Source organism: Adelges cooleyi, unplaced genomic scaffold, assembly GCF_023614345.1.
Source record: "Adelges cooleyi isolate 19-005CV unplaced genomic scaffold, UGA_ACOO_1.1 ACOO_flye_CR_arks_rails_tigmint_CR_PRNA_9, whole genome shotgun sequence".
Lineage (NCBI taxonomy): Eukaryota > Metazoa > Arthropoda > Insecta > Hemiptera > Adelgidae > Adelges > Adelges cooleyi.
In genome coordinates this window covers 1,200,898-1,216,887 of record NW_026096579.1, presented here as the reverse complement: position 1 = coordinate 1,216,887, position 15,990 = coordinate 1,200,898, and the positions used below count along the sequence as shown (strand labels likewise).

The 15,990-nt window shown below is 31.1% G+C and overlaps 1 protein-coding gene across 12 annotated transcripts in view; it reads left to right on the top strand.

Moving 5' to 3' along the window:
* The window catches only part of LOC126846184 (ensconsin-like), a 36,780-nt gene extending 23,414 nt beyond the window's left edge, over positions 1-13,366 (top strand). For 3 of the 12 annotated variants that reach the window (XM_050585420.1, XM_050585418.1, XM_050585419.1), the window contains exons 2-15: positions 800-871; positions 2,209-2,274; positions 3,073-3,173; positions 4,059-4,226; positions 5,481-5,608; positions 5,742-5,890; positions 7,611-7,982; positions 9,900-10,183; positions 10,244-10,504; positions 10,676-10,917; positions 11,311-11,440; positions 11,515-11,774; positions 11,857-12,032; positions 12,116-13,364. In XM_050585420.1, the coding sequence (XP_050441377.1) occupies positions 800-871; positions 2,209-2,274; positions 3,073-3,173; positions 4,059-4,226; positions 5,481-5,608; positions 5,742-5,890; positions 7,611-7,982; positions 9,900-10,183; positions 10,244-10,504; positions 10,676-10,917; positions 11,311-11,440; positions 11,515-11,774; positions 11,857-12,032; positions 12,116-12,129 (2,423 nt within the window). In that variant the 3' untranslated portion in view covers positions 12,130-13,364. Of the gene's footprint in view, positions 1-799; positions 872-2,208; positions 2,275-3,072; positions 3,174-4,058; positions 4,227-5,480; positions 5,609-5,741; positions 5,891-7,610; positions 7,983-9,899; positions 10,184-10,243; positions 10,505-10,675; positions 10,918-11,310; positions 11,441-11,514; positions 11,775-11,856; positions 12,033-12,115 lie in introns of all 12 variants that reach the window. The other 9 variants (XM_050585422.1, XM_050585423.1, XM_050585421.1 and 6 more) reach the window with 8 other exon arrangements.
* The last annotated feature ends 2,624 nt before the right edge of the window (positions 13,367-15,990 follow it).

The following is a 15,990-nucleotide window of genomic DNA, read 5'->3' as shown; positions in this document are numbered from 1 at the left end:
ACTTATTAGAAAACCATGCGAGTATACACAACCTTTCGTATGGCATGGCCGGGGGCAATTTTATATGTACCGTGGGAAATGAAGATGTATTAATAATAAGATTTGCGCTGGGATTCGACAATGTTATTCGTGTCTCTTCGTGATGGTACAATAAGGGCCCAAGATTTAACTTAAGTTGTAACAGCTGTTCTTTGAAAGGGTCAAAGAATTGAATTTAGCCAGCCGTCCTGGTATAATATCCTTTTTGTAATGACTTCCAAATATACACATTCGAGTCTAACGGCGTTGACCGAAAATCCATTGGCATGTGTTAAAAGGGAGTGGTCCTTGCTCGTCAAGGCCACCCTGGACCTGCTGTAATTTTTTTTTTTATCACAACATATACCTGCATATTTTCTTGCTGATAAAACTTATACCGCATTCTCTGATCGTTTTGCATGTATATCATCATTAAATTTAATTCTTAAATTACACACGAGAGTGACAAGTGGCAAACGGTCTAAAGCAAACGCGCTTGCTATGGATCATGTCCGTTTTATTAGATGCTGTATCATTTTAGTATTTTGTTATCATAAAAAAAGATGAGTCAAACGCACAGCCGTGCAAACGTGCGTGGGCGAGACTGAAGAGACAAACCCGTTTACGCTCGCCCACTCGGATTGACAATAAGTTTTGGCCGAGTCGTCACCCTTCCTTTATAGATGTTCAACTATTATATTTTATATTATTTTATTATTGTGAAAAACCTGTTATATGTCCAACGAAGTACACTAATTGTCGTTATCATTTTGTTTTACAGCGGGGGTAACTACTGTTAACTCTGACAACCGGCCAAGTACTGCGCCAACAGCACCTCAGAATTCTTCAAAAGGTAAATATTTATTTTTTACTACTACTACTCGACCGGTAGTTTTAAAATTGTGTGGCAGCCTTAAAAAAATAATAGCCGCATATTAAAGATATTTAAAATATGCTCAACAGTTGGGCTTTTAAAAGCCAATTGTATAATAGCCACGTTCTACCTAATGTGTAATACATTTTGTCAGATGGTTGTTTTCAAGGTATCAAGGTAACGAGATAACGTACTAAGTAGGTGTCTTGATGTATAACGTTATATATTTTGTTTCGGCCTCGGTTAATATTACAATATAATAATAATATGTAGATAAATTTTTGTTTATTGAATTTATTTTTCTAATAATTATCTTATTTTCCTTCGCCTTAACATCCCACATAAGTAGGGTCAGCCACCAAAATTGTTTCTTCTCTCTACTCCTCTGCACTTCTACTGCGCCTCTATACTCTACTTTCATTCTCTTCTTTTCTATTTTATAATGCTTTCTTCTTTCAACGTGCTCAAACCTTCTGGGCTTATTTCCTCTTTATCCGGATTCCAAAAATAATTTTTCTACTATTTTTTTTTTAATTTCCAATGGCTATTAATACAAATGTGTTATGTGTCCAACATGAAGATAATCTAGTATCATTTGAATTAATGAAGTAATTATATACATACACTTTTAAATTAACAAATTTTATATTTTCACATGTTTTTTTTTTTAATATAATTCCTTTATCATTCGACCTAATTTTTAATCGATTCGCTTAAAATGTTCAATTCATTCTAAGGAAAAATTCTTTTGTTATAGTTTTAACTACAACAAAGAGAATTATTATTATTTCTTTTTTAATAAAAGACTTCATGAATAATATAAGTATTTAAACATTGTTAGATAAACATATATTTTTGATTTTTGTTCAAACAATAAAAAAACGTTTTCTCAGTATTCTGTGTTCATTTCGTGTCGACGAGTTTGGTCAAACATGTAAAAAAAACTTAACAGTGTCAATAACTTTTCCAAAAAAAAAAACGTTTTTTTGTAGGATAATTCAATATTTAAACGTGTTAAATAATAATTGTTTTAATAAAAATAAATTCTTATGCGTTATTTGATAGTAAAAATAAATTCGCGTCCTTAAGAAAAGATTTTTTTTTTCATTCTAATTATAATCTTCGTCATAACTTTAAATTATAAAAGACATCTCATTTTTTTTGGAGTTGAGCATTTATTGTTCAATGTAATTGTCCAATAGGGGCAATACCTACATTTTTTTGTAAAAATCGAATAAAACCTTTATTTTTTGTGTGGTTATGTATAATAATTGTTAAATTTAAAATTCAAATGTTATTTTCTTATATTCGCCCAGGAGGACTTCACTGGTTTGCTCATGGTGCAGAATCGTTTGACCCTTATGACGATACAGACGAAACAGGTTCATTTTAACGTTTTCTGGCCTGTGTGGTTTTTTTACATATTTTATCTATACATTATAATACTAACACACAATCTTCAATAGATAATTTAATATCAATGTGTTGATTATCTTTTGATGCTAATTTTATACATAATTAACAATAATAGTAATAAGCAAATATATAATGTCATTACCGTCGCTGTTTATTTATAATAATAATTGAATAGTACAAAAATTAGAGACGAATATATTATAATTAAAAAAACTAACCAATTTGGAGCTTTTATTGTGTTCATATGCTTTGGTTTCTACTACTTTGTTTGTTTTTTTGCTGGCGAGACACATCTAAACAAATTAGAGCAACTTTTCGGTTTTTTTGGGGGGAGGGGGCATTTTGTATATTGTTGTGCTCTTTTTTCTCCATTTCTGTATAGTTTTCGATGAGAATTTTTTTTGATTTTCTCTCAAACTATACCGTTTGCCGAGGACATAACGACGAGCTTGACTTGTTGTCTTTATTGCTTCCGAGGGATTATAGTATAATATATGTGACGTAATAACTGTTATTAACATGTGTTCTTTGTGACTCGCACGTTTTGGGATGTGTAAGGGTCGTGTGTGGTACCGAATCGAGACGGAGTTGGTAAAAACAACCCGGGTTAATGCTTTACCCTCCTTTTTTTTTTTTTTTTTTACCAACTTTGCCAGGATCGGTCATCGTCGTTCAGATCAATATTGTCGCCAAACTTAATGGCTAATTTAATATGCAATAATAACGACTAATTGCGCGTTTTGTTTTGTTGTGACTGTGCTTAGGCAAAGAAAATGCGATTAAAGACCGCGAAGAACGATTGCGACTCGTTCGCGAGAAACACGATGAGGAACGTCAAAGAAAACTGGACGAGCTCAAGCAACAGGTAATGTCTTGGGTTTTTATAGACCAGTTGCTGCATTTATGAACGGGTCATTCCAAGTGAAATCACCCAATGGGTGTGCGACTATACTTCAAAAATGTTCGACATTTTTATCATACATTCTTTATGGGTCCTTAATAACAAAAAAAAAAATTTTTTTGCACTTAGGTAGGTCAATTTTAAAAAAAAAATGATCCAAAAACACCTCATGTTCCCGACTCTGTAATTTAACCGCCGATAGTGGTATATAGACATGAAACCTGCACAGTTAAAATTCTAACTAAGTGTTGTACTTTAACCAAATTTTAAGAAAACGTATTTTTTTTTTTTTAACCGTAGACATTTTTTTTATTTTTTTTGAATTTTTCAAAACCTTTTTTTGGGGTCAAAAAGGTAAAAATTAAAAACAAATATTTTGTTTATATCAAATTTAAGTTTTGTTCTTATGATCCCTATCATCTTTGAACCAATTAAGTTTTTTTTTTGTTTTTAATTTAATTAAGCTTCTAATATGGTTATTTTGCTGAAAACTACCTACTTTGATGACCCACAACACAAATGTGACTGAACGAAAATTTTACAAATTCATGCAATACTTACTTATTAGCGGGTAGAACATCTGGTAAAAGTTTGGTGATGGAGAAATTATTTTGACACCAGAAATAAGGTTTCAACGTTTTTTTTTTTAAATTTTTTTGTTATTAAGGACGACCTATAAAGAATGTATGATACAAATTTCAAATATAGTCTCACACCCATTAGGTGATTTCACGTGGAATGATCCAAACAGGGTTGTTTTATGCATCTCTTTCTTGGCGGATGACTTTTTTGGATTTGTGCCCCCGACATGGTTGTTGTTTTATAGAGTTTTTTTTTTGTTATTTCTAGGCGCTGGCCGTTCAAAGGTATAGGGAACAAAAAGAAGAGGAACGAAGAAGACGCTTGGAAGAAATGCGTACAAGAGACTTCGAGAGGAGGCAACAAGTAGAAGAGCGAAAACGACAGTTGTTCGAAGCGGAACGCGAAAAACGCGAAGCGATTCTCAAAAAGAATCAAGTATGGGGTATCACTTGGAATATAATAATATTATGAGAGATAAACAGGGTTACACGGATTTTGATGTTACAGTATTTTTTGCTATCGAATAATAATTATGCTATAGTCAAAAGAGTAGTTTCACAAATGAAAAATAGGTTTTTCAAAAGTTTTGTGTTAAAAATATAACTGAAAGTGATAAAATCGCTTTTAAATAAACGCTTCCGTGCGAATCTGTGGACAGTATGTTCAAACCAGTTGTTAAGCGGTTTAGAAAATATCGTAGGACCAGCAATAATGTACTTGAAATTTAATATTTATTCTTGTGCAGGATGGGCACGATAAGGGTTTGATCGTCTGTCTATAAAAATGTACTGTCATAGTTACCCGTGTATCGTAATTAACAATATAATGAAAATATTTTCATTACCCGTTGACTACTCACTCACACGTGGCAACCTAGAAACTGACATTGTGGCCAAAGTGTAAATTTACCCTATTTTTTGGTGTTTTTCTTTAATAAAAAAAAAATTTCACTACAGATTTTTGAGAAAATTGTACATTATGTTATAGTTTCATTTTAGATCCGCCTTCAGTGGAACTTTCAGATCTAAATCTCTAAAATTTTGCTTGATAAAGTGAAATAAAGAAAAAAATTCTATCCCTTCTAGGGGCAAAGGTTTATGATATTTTTTTGATTTTTTAATGTTTATCCATAGTACTATGTTTGAAGAACAATTCATATAAATTTGGAACTTTTTCGACTATTTTTAAAAAAAGTTACAGAGCATTGAAATTTTAAGTTGAAAAATTTGTACCTTTTTTCTAGTTTTTTTTTCTCGATTTTGATGGGGAAGGGGAGACTTTTTTTAATTTTTGGCCCTTTAAAGTACCTTACAAGTATGATTCCTGATCTATAGAGTTGCTACACGAAGAAATCGGTTCAGCGGTTTACGAGATATCGTGGGTCCAGACACAAAAATAGAAACACCTCATTGTAAAAACCAACCTTCTCAGCTCCGCACCGAAGCTAAGAAAGACAACATACATTAAGCAAATTTTGTCTTTAAGAACCAGAACGATGTAATGATATAATAGTGACTGGTCGTTACGTTGTTTTATGTCGTTAGCGCTTAAAGAGACATTACAGAATAAAATAAATTATATAGATTACTATTTGATTTTTAAAACTACCCCTATCATAATGTGGGGATAACCTCGTGTGTGTATATATTTTACATTGATGGTTTGATATGTTATTTTCACATTTTTAAGGAGCGAGAGGCAAGAATCGAGTCGAAAAGAAGAAACGAACGGAGTTCGATTGTTTTCGCTTTTGGCAGTTCAACACCTCGAATGCTTGAACCGTCGGAAACCGGAGGATCTTATTGGGCGAGTCGCAGGTAAGCTTGCTCTTATTGGTTCAGAAAATGGTTATCTATATTAAAAAAAAAAACCTTTTTATAAAGTGTTATCTTATCGTTAAGTAATATTATCAAATGCCCACTCAAGTGTTTTTTTGTTGGTTTTTTTTAGAGCTACATCAACCAGCAATGTGATGATGTTGAGCAGTATGGCTCCAATGGGTCCCCTCACGAGACGATCTTCAGAACGAGAGCTAAATGACTGTTCGGGGAAAAAAAGAGCCGCTTCCGCCGGAGGTCTTTCGAATCGTAGTTCCGATGGTAGGTTATTGACAAGTGCATGCCTGTTTGCTACATAACTTTAGTTGAAAACAAAAAAATGGGAAATGCAATGTTTGAACCAAGGTTTTTCAGAATGCACAACACGGTCCGTTATGGACGTTTTACATTGGAATGATGTGTGTTGCTACCCTTCTATCCCAGAACACCCCTTAGACGTTAGTCGTGGTGAGTTATGGGAATTGCGTGTCGAACATTAACAACTTACATAACCGAGTGACTTAAACAAGATTTGAAAACTAAAATATAGTTATAACACTAAATCGAATGCATGAATATTATTTGTTTACAACATAGCCCCCATAACAACACTTAAAAGCAGTATACTTTTTGTTTTGACGTGATGATGAGGAATGAAGGTTATATTGAAGTTAAAACACTCGAAACAATACAATGTGTATATATTTACATTACTTAGTTAAAAACGTACATCTTACTACACAAAAAATAGCATTCAAGTTATCGGTAGCTAAAGATGTAACATTAATTTTTTATTTTACAATTTAAACAAATTGTCTTATTAATTATTTTACTTTATGGCATATGTTTTATTGAAGTTAAATAGTAAGAAAAAAAACTCTCGAAAAAAATATAACTATTTACTAGTTGTAGTTAATACAAGATTAGAACTAATACAATATTGGGCCTTATTCAATTAATAAAGTATTTATTTTTAGAATATATTAAATTTATTTCACCTTCTGATCAATGATTTAGATATGTATAGTGTATTATGATTTTTTATTTTACTAAAATTTTAATAAGTTATGACAAATTAATTAAAATATATTTAAAAAAAACAATAACATTACCTTCGATTTTGTTAATATTTACTTAAATATGTTAAACATGAAACTTTGTTAATGCAGTTTATTGTATGTTTTTAATTTACTTGTGTGTAACTAAATTATGTTTCTACTGATTTATTGTTACGCTTTTGCTTCTGTTAAAAATTTAACGTTTATTTTAGTAAACTAAATGAACAAATTCGAGCAAAATAAAAAAAAAAATGTATAAAAAATATAATGGAGGTATAACTTGAATTTTGCTGAGTGAATAATTGTTATTTCTACTTTGATAATCTCTTTTTTTATTTTACATTCTGCATACTTATTTGTTTGGACACACTTGAGCTCACTAAATTTTTCTTTATTTAAATAAGCAGAGCTTGTGCGAGGGGGATAGGGGGGGGGGACAATGTCTATTTTTCATTGTACAAAAATTTAATACAGGCACTCTTAGTACCAAGCCTTACATAACATCCGTCGATAAGATTATAACGCAAACTACTTTTCTCTGACTGTTATTTTGTTTAGCTATAACTTTTTAATTAAAGTAAAAAAACATCTTTAGCTTATTATTTTTTTGTAGTGTATGTTCTATTTATATATATCTTTATAATGAATATTAAAAGAGTTTTTGTGTATTTGGTAGACCTTGAGCTGTGCCAGTTCAACACATTAGTGGTGGTTAAATTCATAATAAATGTAAATTTATGTTGTACAGTGTTTGGACAAGGATGTATTTTGTTTAGATTTAACAAAGTGTGAATTTTCTATGTGTAGGATATTTTATAGTATTAACTTTGTATCGTAATATTTAGTGTGCATTTATTGTGTATAAGCTAAGCTGCGCTGTAAATTTAAAAAAAATAAACGTAGCCGGGTGGAGGTTGTACATGTGTAACATAATATGTGTTTAGGGGTAACCGAAGGTGATGGAAGCGCTGAACGTAAAGCGGCCAGACGCAAGACAGACCTGATGCCCACTATTGTGTCCCCACGTGATCTAACGCCTAGCCGCCCTGGATCAGCCAGTTCGTCCCGTCGTTCTCCAGGTAGGGCAAGTTCGATGACACGATTGGACAACGCTGCGTCATACGGTGGCCGCTTGTCATCAGCGCGCAGCATGTGCCACTTGGCCGGTGGGGCTGCGCAATCTGTTTTAGACGCTAACAAGGAACGCTCAACGCATCGCAGTATGATCGCCTTGAACCCAGTGCCGCCGCCCAGGCTCACTAGAGCCGAGCGTCTACGTAAGCGCGCCAGAGAGTTTGCAAACTCCAATCCTGCAGGTAAGTGTCAAGCTTTCGGTTTATTTTCATATTTTAATGCACTTTTTTTATTCATTGCTTCTCTTCCAAAACAAGTTGTGCAACATCGGTACTTTTATCGTTATTTATTACTCAGTACTTTTTCTATAATAATGTTAACCTTAAAATTTCAATAATGAGACGCAAACTTTTTTTTTTAAAAAACTACTTTGTTTAAATAAGCATTTTTCAAAATTTCATCAAATATGTAATTTAGTTTAAATTCCCCATACTTTTTTTGTTTAGAGTTGAAAAACAATACATTTTTTTTACTAAAGCCCAGTAAATATTGGTATTTACCTGATATTATGGGGCTTTTATTGGACTTTATTGGGTTCATGTATACCATTACAAATTTAACTGGATTTTTTTATGAAATCGGCTTTTTACCAACTCGGCGTCTGTTGTACTTTATAATATTAAAAAATATATAATTAATTCAAATGTGTGCTTCTAACTTGTGCATGACAAATAATAAAGTTATTATTATCATTACAGATTAAGTGTTATTCTATGACTTTGTCTAGGTTGAATTTTACTAATTTGCACCATCTCATAGTTCTTTTGGTTTACCCGTTAACAATATACATACGCATGTACTGTCTTAATAAAATGTTAAACTATTGAAAAATATCTATACCTTAATCAAAATACATCAACACTGGATAGACGACATTAATTTTATCATTGCGTTATAAAATTTATAGTTTTCGACCAAAGTGTAAAAAATATTTATTTAAACTAAGATAAACCTACTTATTTTTTCTAATTCTTTATTTTTAAACGTCATACCAATTTGTATTTTTTTTTTTTAATATTTTATTATTTATTTAAAGAAAAATTATTGTATCATTTAGCTACTTGTAGTTAACGTAGAAATGCTTAGTATGAATATTTTGCTTAAATAGTAGTGTTAGCAACAGTTTAAGAGGTGCGGAAATGCATGACATGAGATGATGGATCCCAAGTAGTTCAATAGTTGAAGCAGCCGCCCGGAAAACAGAAGGTCTGGGTTGGATTACCACCGGTCTGGTGCTAAATTGTTTTTTTCCGCATTCTCTAACACGTTAAATTATTTGCTGCTTATGCTTTAGTGGTGTACAACTCTTATGTAGGTTTATTCTATGCATCTGGTCTTACACAGTGGTGGTTTTACACAAGTCAGAATAATATCAGTAAGTTAACTACTCCACAGGTGGCGGTACTCGGGTCAAGGCGTTCATATAATTGAATTTGAACACACCAAATTACTTGTCTTATGAATTGTCATGTTATGATGTAATATTTGAATTTTGTGTTATTCTCTACAAGTAAAATGTTTACCATAGTGTTAATTGTTACCATGTTAACGGCAAAATGGAATTATTTAATAAACTGTAGTGTTTCAGATCTCGAAAAGAATATATTCTATTCCTTGATTTTGTCAATGATATATATTGTATATAAAATACTTTATAGATTAATTTAATCAAGGTACATATTATGTGTATTTATTTTTTGTACAAAAATCTTACTTGCAGAAGCTCAGTATCAGATTAAACTCAAATGGTTTCTTTTTACAGTATTGTAGGTTCTTAAAATTGAGCATGGAAATAAAGTTTTTATTGTAGAATTTAAAACTATAGGTCTTTTGATGGGATTATTTTGAGTATATTTTGTACTTGTAATTTCAATCCCACTCCAAATGATTATGTCACTAAATAACATGCATTATACGTCTTATAATCACGATTTACTAATTATTATTACCTTTAGGTTTTGGAAAATGGTGGTTTCGGTTAATCTGTCTTTGACTAACCTGTTGTTGAAGTTGTAATTGTGATTCCAGCGACCTACCGATATATATTTGTGTGTTAATTTTTCTTATACATTTATGGTAGCATTTGTTGGAAATTTTAGGATCGAAATCTGGAGAAATGACACCCAACAATCGACCACAGAGTTCTATGAGCCAATCGATCACTGGGCCGTCGTCGCAACAACCAAGATCCAGACCCGTGGCGACACCGCGAAAGCCTCGACCCATTAGTATAGCCGTGACCGGTGTTACGTCTTTAGATCAATCTGTGAAGTCTCCGGCCAGTGGGGAAAGACCTCCATTGCCTAAAGTGAACGTTACCAAAAAAGCAATTACCCCTAAAGTGGAAACAAAGAAATTCCCTAGTGATAAATCGGTAGCAAAGGTAAACACAATATAACTTGCCCATATAATTCAAACTACATTGTCTTATATTTTTTTTTAGGACAAGAACAAAATTACAACAAAAACTGTCGAGTCCTCTGAACTTAACGAATCGGGGAACATCACCAAAGATGAAGACAGTCGGAGTAGTTCAGTGCAAGAGTCTACGAACGAAGCAGCAGAATGTGATATGACTGCTTCAATGTTGGCTACCAAACAAAAGATTACAACAGAAGTGGAAGCTAAAGCGGCTTTAGCAGAGCGCAGGAGACTGGCACGCGAACAAGCGGAAAGAGAAGCAGAATTAGAGAGACAACGATTAGTGAGTGCTCACTATAATAATTAATGTACTCGTAACATAAATAATAGTAATGTAAACATTACTATTATTTAAACTAAAGTTGAAACCGACATAGTTTTTACATAGAAAATAATTTTAAAAAAAGTTTATACAAAAAAATTAACTTAATAAAATCTTTACGATATTTTAAAGGAAGCCGAACGGATAGCCGAAGAAGAACGAATTAAACTCGAAGAAGAAGAACAGCGTCGCCAAGAAGAAGAACAATTGAGACTCTTGGAGGAAGCTAGAAAAGCCGAAGAGTTAAGGTTACAACTTGCGATAGAAGAAACTAAAAAACGCGAGGAAGAAGAAAAAAAGAAAAAAGAAGAAGAAGTTAAATTAAAATTAGAAAAAGAAGAAGCAGAGCGTAAGGCGAAAGAAGAAGCAGAAAAGTAAGTTTATATATATTCATTTTTTTTTTTCAAAATATGTACATTTTTAGTACTACAATAACAGTAACTACTTCTTATTTTGATACCTCAACGAAAGTTATTTGAACTTTTAAAGAATTAAAAAAACTTAACAATGAGTAGTTAATAAAAAATTAAATAATAATTAATATATTTATTAGTTAAATCTTCCTATAAAAAAAAAAAAATAAATACGTATGCAGTATCTTGGTAAGTATTTTACTTGTACATTTATCACTTTCTCATAAATCTAACTTAGTTCCTAATAGCTAAATCAAAAATCAGCTTTTTAACCCCCCATAAACAAAAAGCAGAAATCCCCATACACATTTTACTTGTGTCAGTGACAAACAATAATATATTAACTGTTTTTAGGTTGAGACAAGAAATGGAAATTAAACTAAAAAAAGAAGAAGAAGACCGACAATTGAGACGTAAAAGAGTTGAAGCTATTATGTTAAGAACCAGAAACCAAGGGAAAGGATCTGCTAATACGACAACTAAAGTACGTCGTTTTGTTAAATATAAGCGTTGCTATTATGATAGTGTTGTTGCAATGATAAAAATTGATTTCGTTAGGAAGAGACTGAATCTGCAGAGTTAAGTGCTGGAGAAAAAATCGATAAAACGTCGCCAGAAGTGGATACCCCTAGTCAAAGCCAAATATCTAGTGATGCTTTTATAAGTGCAGAAATAAATCATTCGTCTACCCAATCGAATGGAGTAGAACCTACTCCCAAACAAAACGGCCATTCAAATGATAGTAACATTCTTCATACAAATGGCAACGGCCTCTCGAACAGCAACGACCAAGCTAACGGCAAAGTTTTCGCTACAGAGTATGTGTACAACATATCAAATTGCTCTTAATAATATATACATTTTTTACAGCTGATGTGGATTTTTCGTTTGTTTTTATAGGCCCATAAGTAATGTAACTAGTAATCTACTCGATTTATCGTTGGAGCCTATTCCTTCGAACACATTGTCCACTCAAATCATTGACATTGGCATGAGCAAATGTGTTCAAGACAGTGCAACTGATTTTACTACTACATACCAAGAAAGTAAAAGGCCAGAACAACAAATTGTTAATGGTATTTGTTTTTAAGATTTAAGATATTAGTGTTTTGGTTTTACCTTCTTTTTTTTTACGTCGTGTGTCAAATGTATATTTCAGATTTATTATCATAATGAAGGCAAAGTGGGCTGCGGCAGGTGTATTCTACTTGATAGTGGATGAAGTATTAAATACGAGTGCTACTTTTATTGTTATTATATTATTTTATCTAAATTATTAATTAGTCGGAAGAGTAGGGAAATTCAATAACAATTATTTCAAATCTAGTTTAATCGTACCAATCATACTTCAATATTTCTAATATATTATATAATTCTCGTAAATACTAAATAATAAGTACTCTATACAATTTAAATAATATTAATGACACTAAAAGATGATCGCTTTGTCTTTAAACTAGAAAACTCGATCGATTTACTCGTTTTGTGAATTTTTACCATATTACTAGAAAATATGTAATCTGCTTTTTTTTTTTTTAATCCGAAATGTCTTACCGTTCAATCCACTCATTATAGATTGCACTTTACAACCTACATGTTACATTTTAGCTTTTTGAGGTTTTCTTACATTGAGGTTTGTAAGAAAAAACAACCTGAATGATAACGGAAACTTATTTTAGTGCAATTTTAATTGTGTAGCGTTGTTAAAATGTAATTTTTCGTTTAATTATTGTTCTTAAATTATATATCCATGGCAGCTTACAATGATGAAAACAACTATTTTAATTACTGTATATTATCTTTACACGCTTTTGATTTTTAATTTAAAATGTTTTGTTCTCTTTTATTTATACGGAGTATCCCCTCCTTCTATCGTTTGTAATTGATTTATTATTAACACCGTGATAATATCTATTGATATAAGCTGTAATTTGTTAGTACTGTCAACATAAATGTTTATACTTAAAAAGACAAAGCCATCTTGTTTTTTTTTTTTTACATAATATATAAATATATAACGATAAACATAATACCATTTTATTTGTATGAAATAGGCAAAAGTGTTTATTAATTTTTGTACATTTTAGTGTTAACTAACAATTATTATTTCAACTCTACTAAACCATGAGTTTTTTTTTTTTTTAATTCTTATTTGTATTCAAATAGACTATCATAAGTGAGTTACACATCATTGTTTCAAGTTATAAATTAATCTTAACATTTTTATTTTTTTGAATCGAATTCATGTAAAACAAATAGTGTTGTAATTTGTCGGTTAATTGTTAATTTTGTTTGATTAAAAATATATCTTAAATAATAAATAAGTAAAATGTATACATATATTTAATTTGTAAATTTATTTTATTATTATGTTAACATTTTAGACCTAAGCGAAACTATCTAACTTGATGTTTTTAGAATGATATTATACTCAAATATTGTGGTCTACTATTTGTGATTATTAAAATAATTGTAACCTGAAAAACATGTTGTTTTTTTTATACTGTTCATAAATGCTGATACGCTTTTGATATTTCAAGTAATTTGTTACACCAACAGCAAATAAGTACAATATTGATGGTTGACTGAATGTGAATTTGAAGCTCCTTATTATAGATTCCAACAACATTGAAATAAATGCTGATAAAATATTGTTTTCTATTGTTACATTAACGTTACCTATTGTATATAATTTTTTAATCTACGACATTAAAACGTAGTGCCATTTAAAATACAACACAACTACAACTAAAATCTCATCTCCCCTGGAGCAAATTCCTAGGTGCAAATTTTTGAAATGTTAAATAAATATTAATATACCTAATAAAAAAAAAAATTGACTAGGTAAAATAAATGAAAACTGTTACATGAATCGCCTATTCGTTTAAAAGTGTACAAAGTATTCAAAATACTTTTTGTTTAGTAAAAAGTAGGAAAAAGCCAAATGTAAGGTCGACTCTGCATGGTGTAATCAAAGAGGGTACGTCCATCTTCCAACTGTTTGCCGGCAAACATCGAACGTTGCTGGTCTGGCGGGATTCCCCTTCTTTATCTTGGATTTTAGCTTTGACCACAGATATATATAATAAACTAGATTGCCAACTAGCGATAAGAATTGAAGCCGACGGTCCGCCATTCTGGTGGGATTTATGTGTGCTATAAATGCATATAATATACATCTGTATATATTATTACATCAATATTACACATACATATGTAATTGTTATAAACATATATAATTCGCGCGTGATAAGGTTCTAATTCCCACCAATATGGCGGAAAGTGGCTGCTTCAATCTTCTCTATTGGTGGCATGTACAGTTAGCAATCTAGTTTATTATAATATATATCTATGCAGTCCACACTCCTGTGCTCTGTGGCAGGCCACTTGACACGGTTACACCGCAAAACGTCGCCGGACAAAAAATCGACAAAACGTCGCCGGATAAAAAATCGACAAAACGCCGCCGGACTAAACGCTGCCCGTAAAAAGACCGCCTCCCAGTAATGCCAACACTAACAATATGTGTATATAATATACGATTATTAATGGTGCTAGTTGTGCTGCCAGCATGACATATTATTAAGGAGTAAATAGTAATCATCCATCTCATTTGACCATATTAATTTTTAAATATTTATTATTATGGTTAAATGACATTTTATAATTGAATTTTGAAAGAAAGAGCTTTTTGAAAATTAATGTGTAGCAAAAAAAAAAAAAAAAATAGAAAACACTGATCAAATACTTGTACCTCTTTTAATGTTTATTACAAATCAATGGTTATACAAATTTATAGTGACTTGGAAAATGAAACCAAAACTAATGCAATAAAATTAAACTTTTTTTCTTTTTTGAAGCCACACCACTTTTACAACGAACGAACCAATTTAGGTATACCTAATATAAAAACAATCTAATGTATTTTTCATAGACAATTTTTAATTAAAATAAACTGAAGAACTAAATTAATCCGTGCTCGCGACTTCCATCAGACTTTGTTTATTAAGAAAAAAAATACTTAAAAGTATACAAAAAACGGCAGGTCTTATGTGAATAATAACAACTATTAAAGTCTTATAAATAAAGTCTTCATCTGTTGTCTTTGCAGAACCACAAAGAATATGGACCGAAAGGTTAATAACAATTAAACGACGGCTATTATAATCCAATTCTCCATTGAAAAAAGAATATACGTTGAGATGCAGTGGCGCTAAAATCGTTTTAAGACGAAAACATCACATCTAAGTCACGTGTGTTGTCCGAAACGTTAAAGGATGATCGAATTAACCCCTTAGATAATTCCCTTTAGGGATACTATAGTCCCCTAAAAAACAAAATATTTATAAAATTGAAAATTTATAATAAGAGCTAAAACAAATTACGATTATATTCCAAATGTTTACTTATTAATACTTATTTTGACTTAATCTACCACAAACCAGGCAAATTTTACTACACTCGATAAAAAAATGCAATCATTTAAATAAAAATCGCGTTTGATTTAATACAATCATCATTTGGTATTGGCCCTATACATTTTTTCATTACTATCAACAAGTTTTAATAAACTGACACATTATTTATACACTTGATAAAACATTTAACATGTTAATTAATATTACATACCTACACTTTATAGTAATATACCTACTACTAATTTGTTTGCAAATCACTAATGCAATCATGTGAGATATTCCATATACCGATTACCGAGTACAATTAAATAGTACCTAACCAGTTGTACTGTAAGTATAAATGGCACTACTATACAACATATAAATAAGCATAATACAGGGTGATCCAACTAACGTAAGACACTCATTTTCCCTGAAAATATAAATATTTTGAAAACAATTTTTTTCCTAAACCCTTAGGTACATATTTTACTACATTTTTTAATATTTTAAAACATTTTATCGCCAATCCTTATAAGCCAAAAAAGGGGATTTTTGGTTTTTTTAAATGGCAACATATGTTTTTAATTACATAAGTTTGTAGACAAAAAATTTAAAAATGTGTTAGCGTTAATTT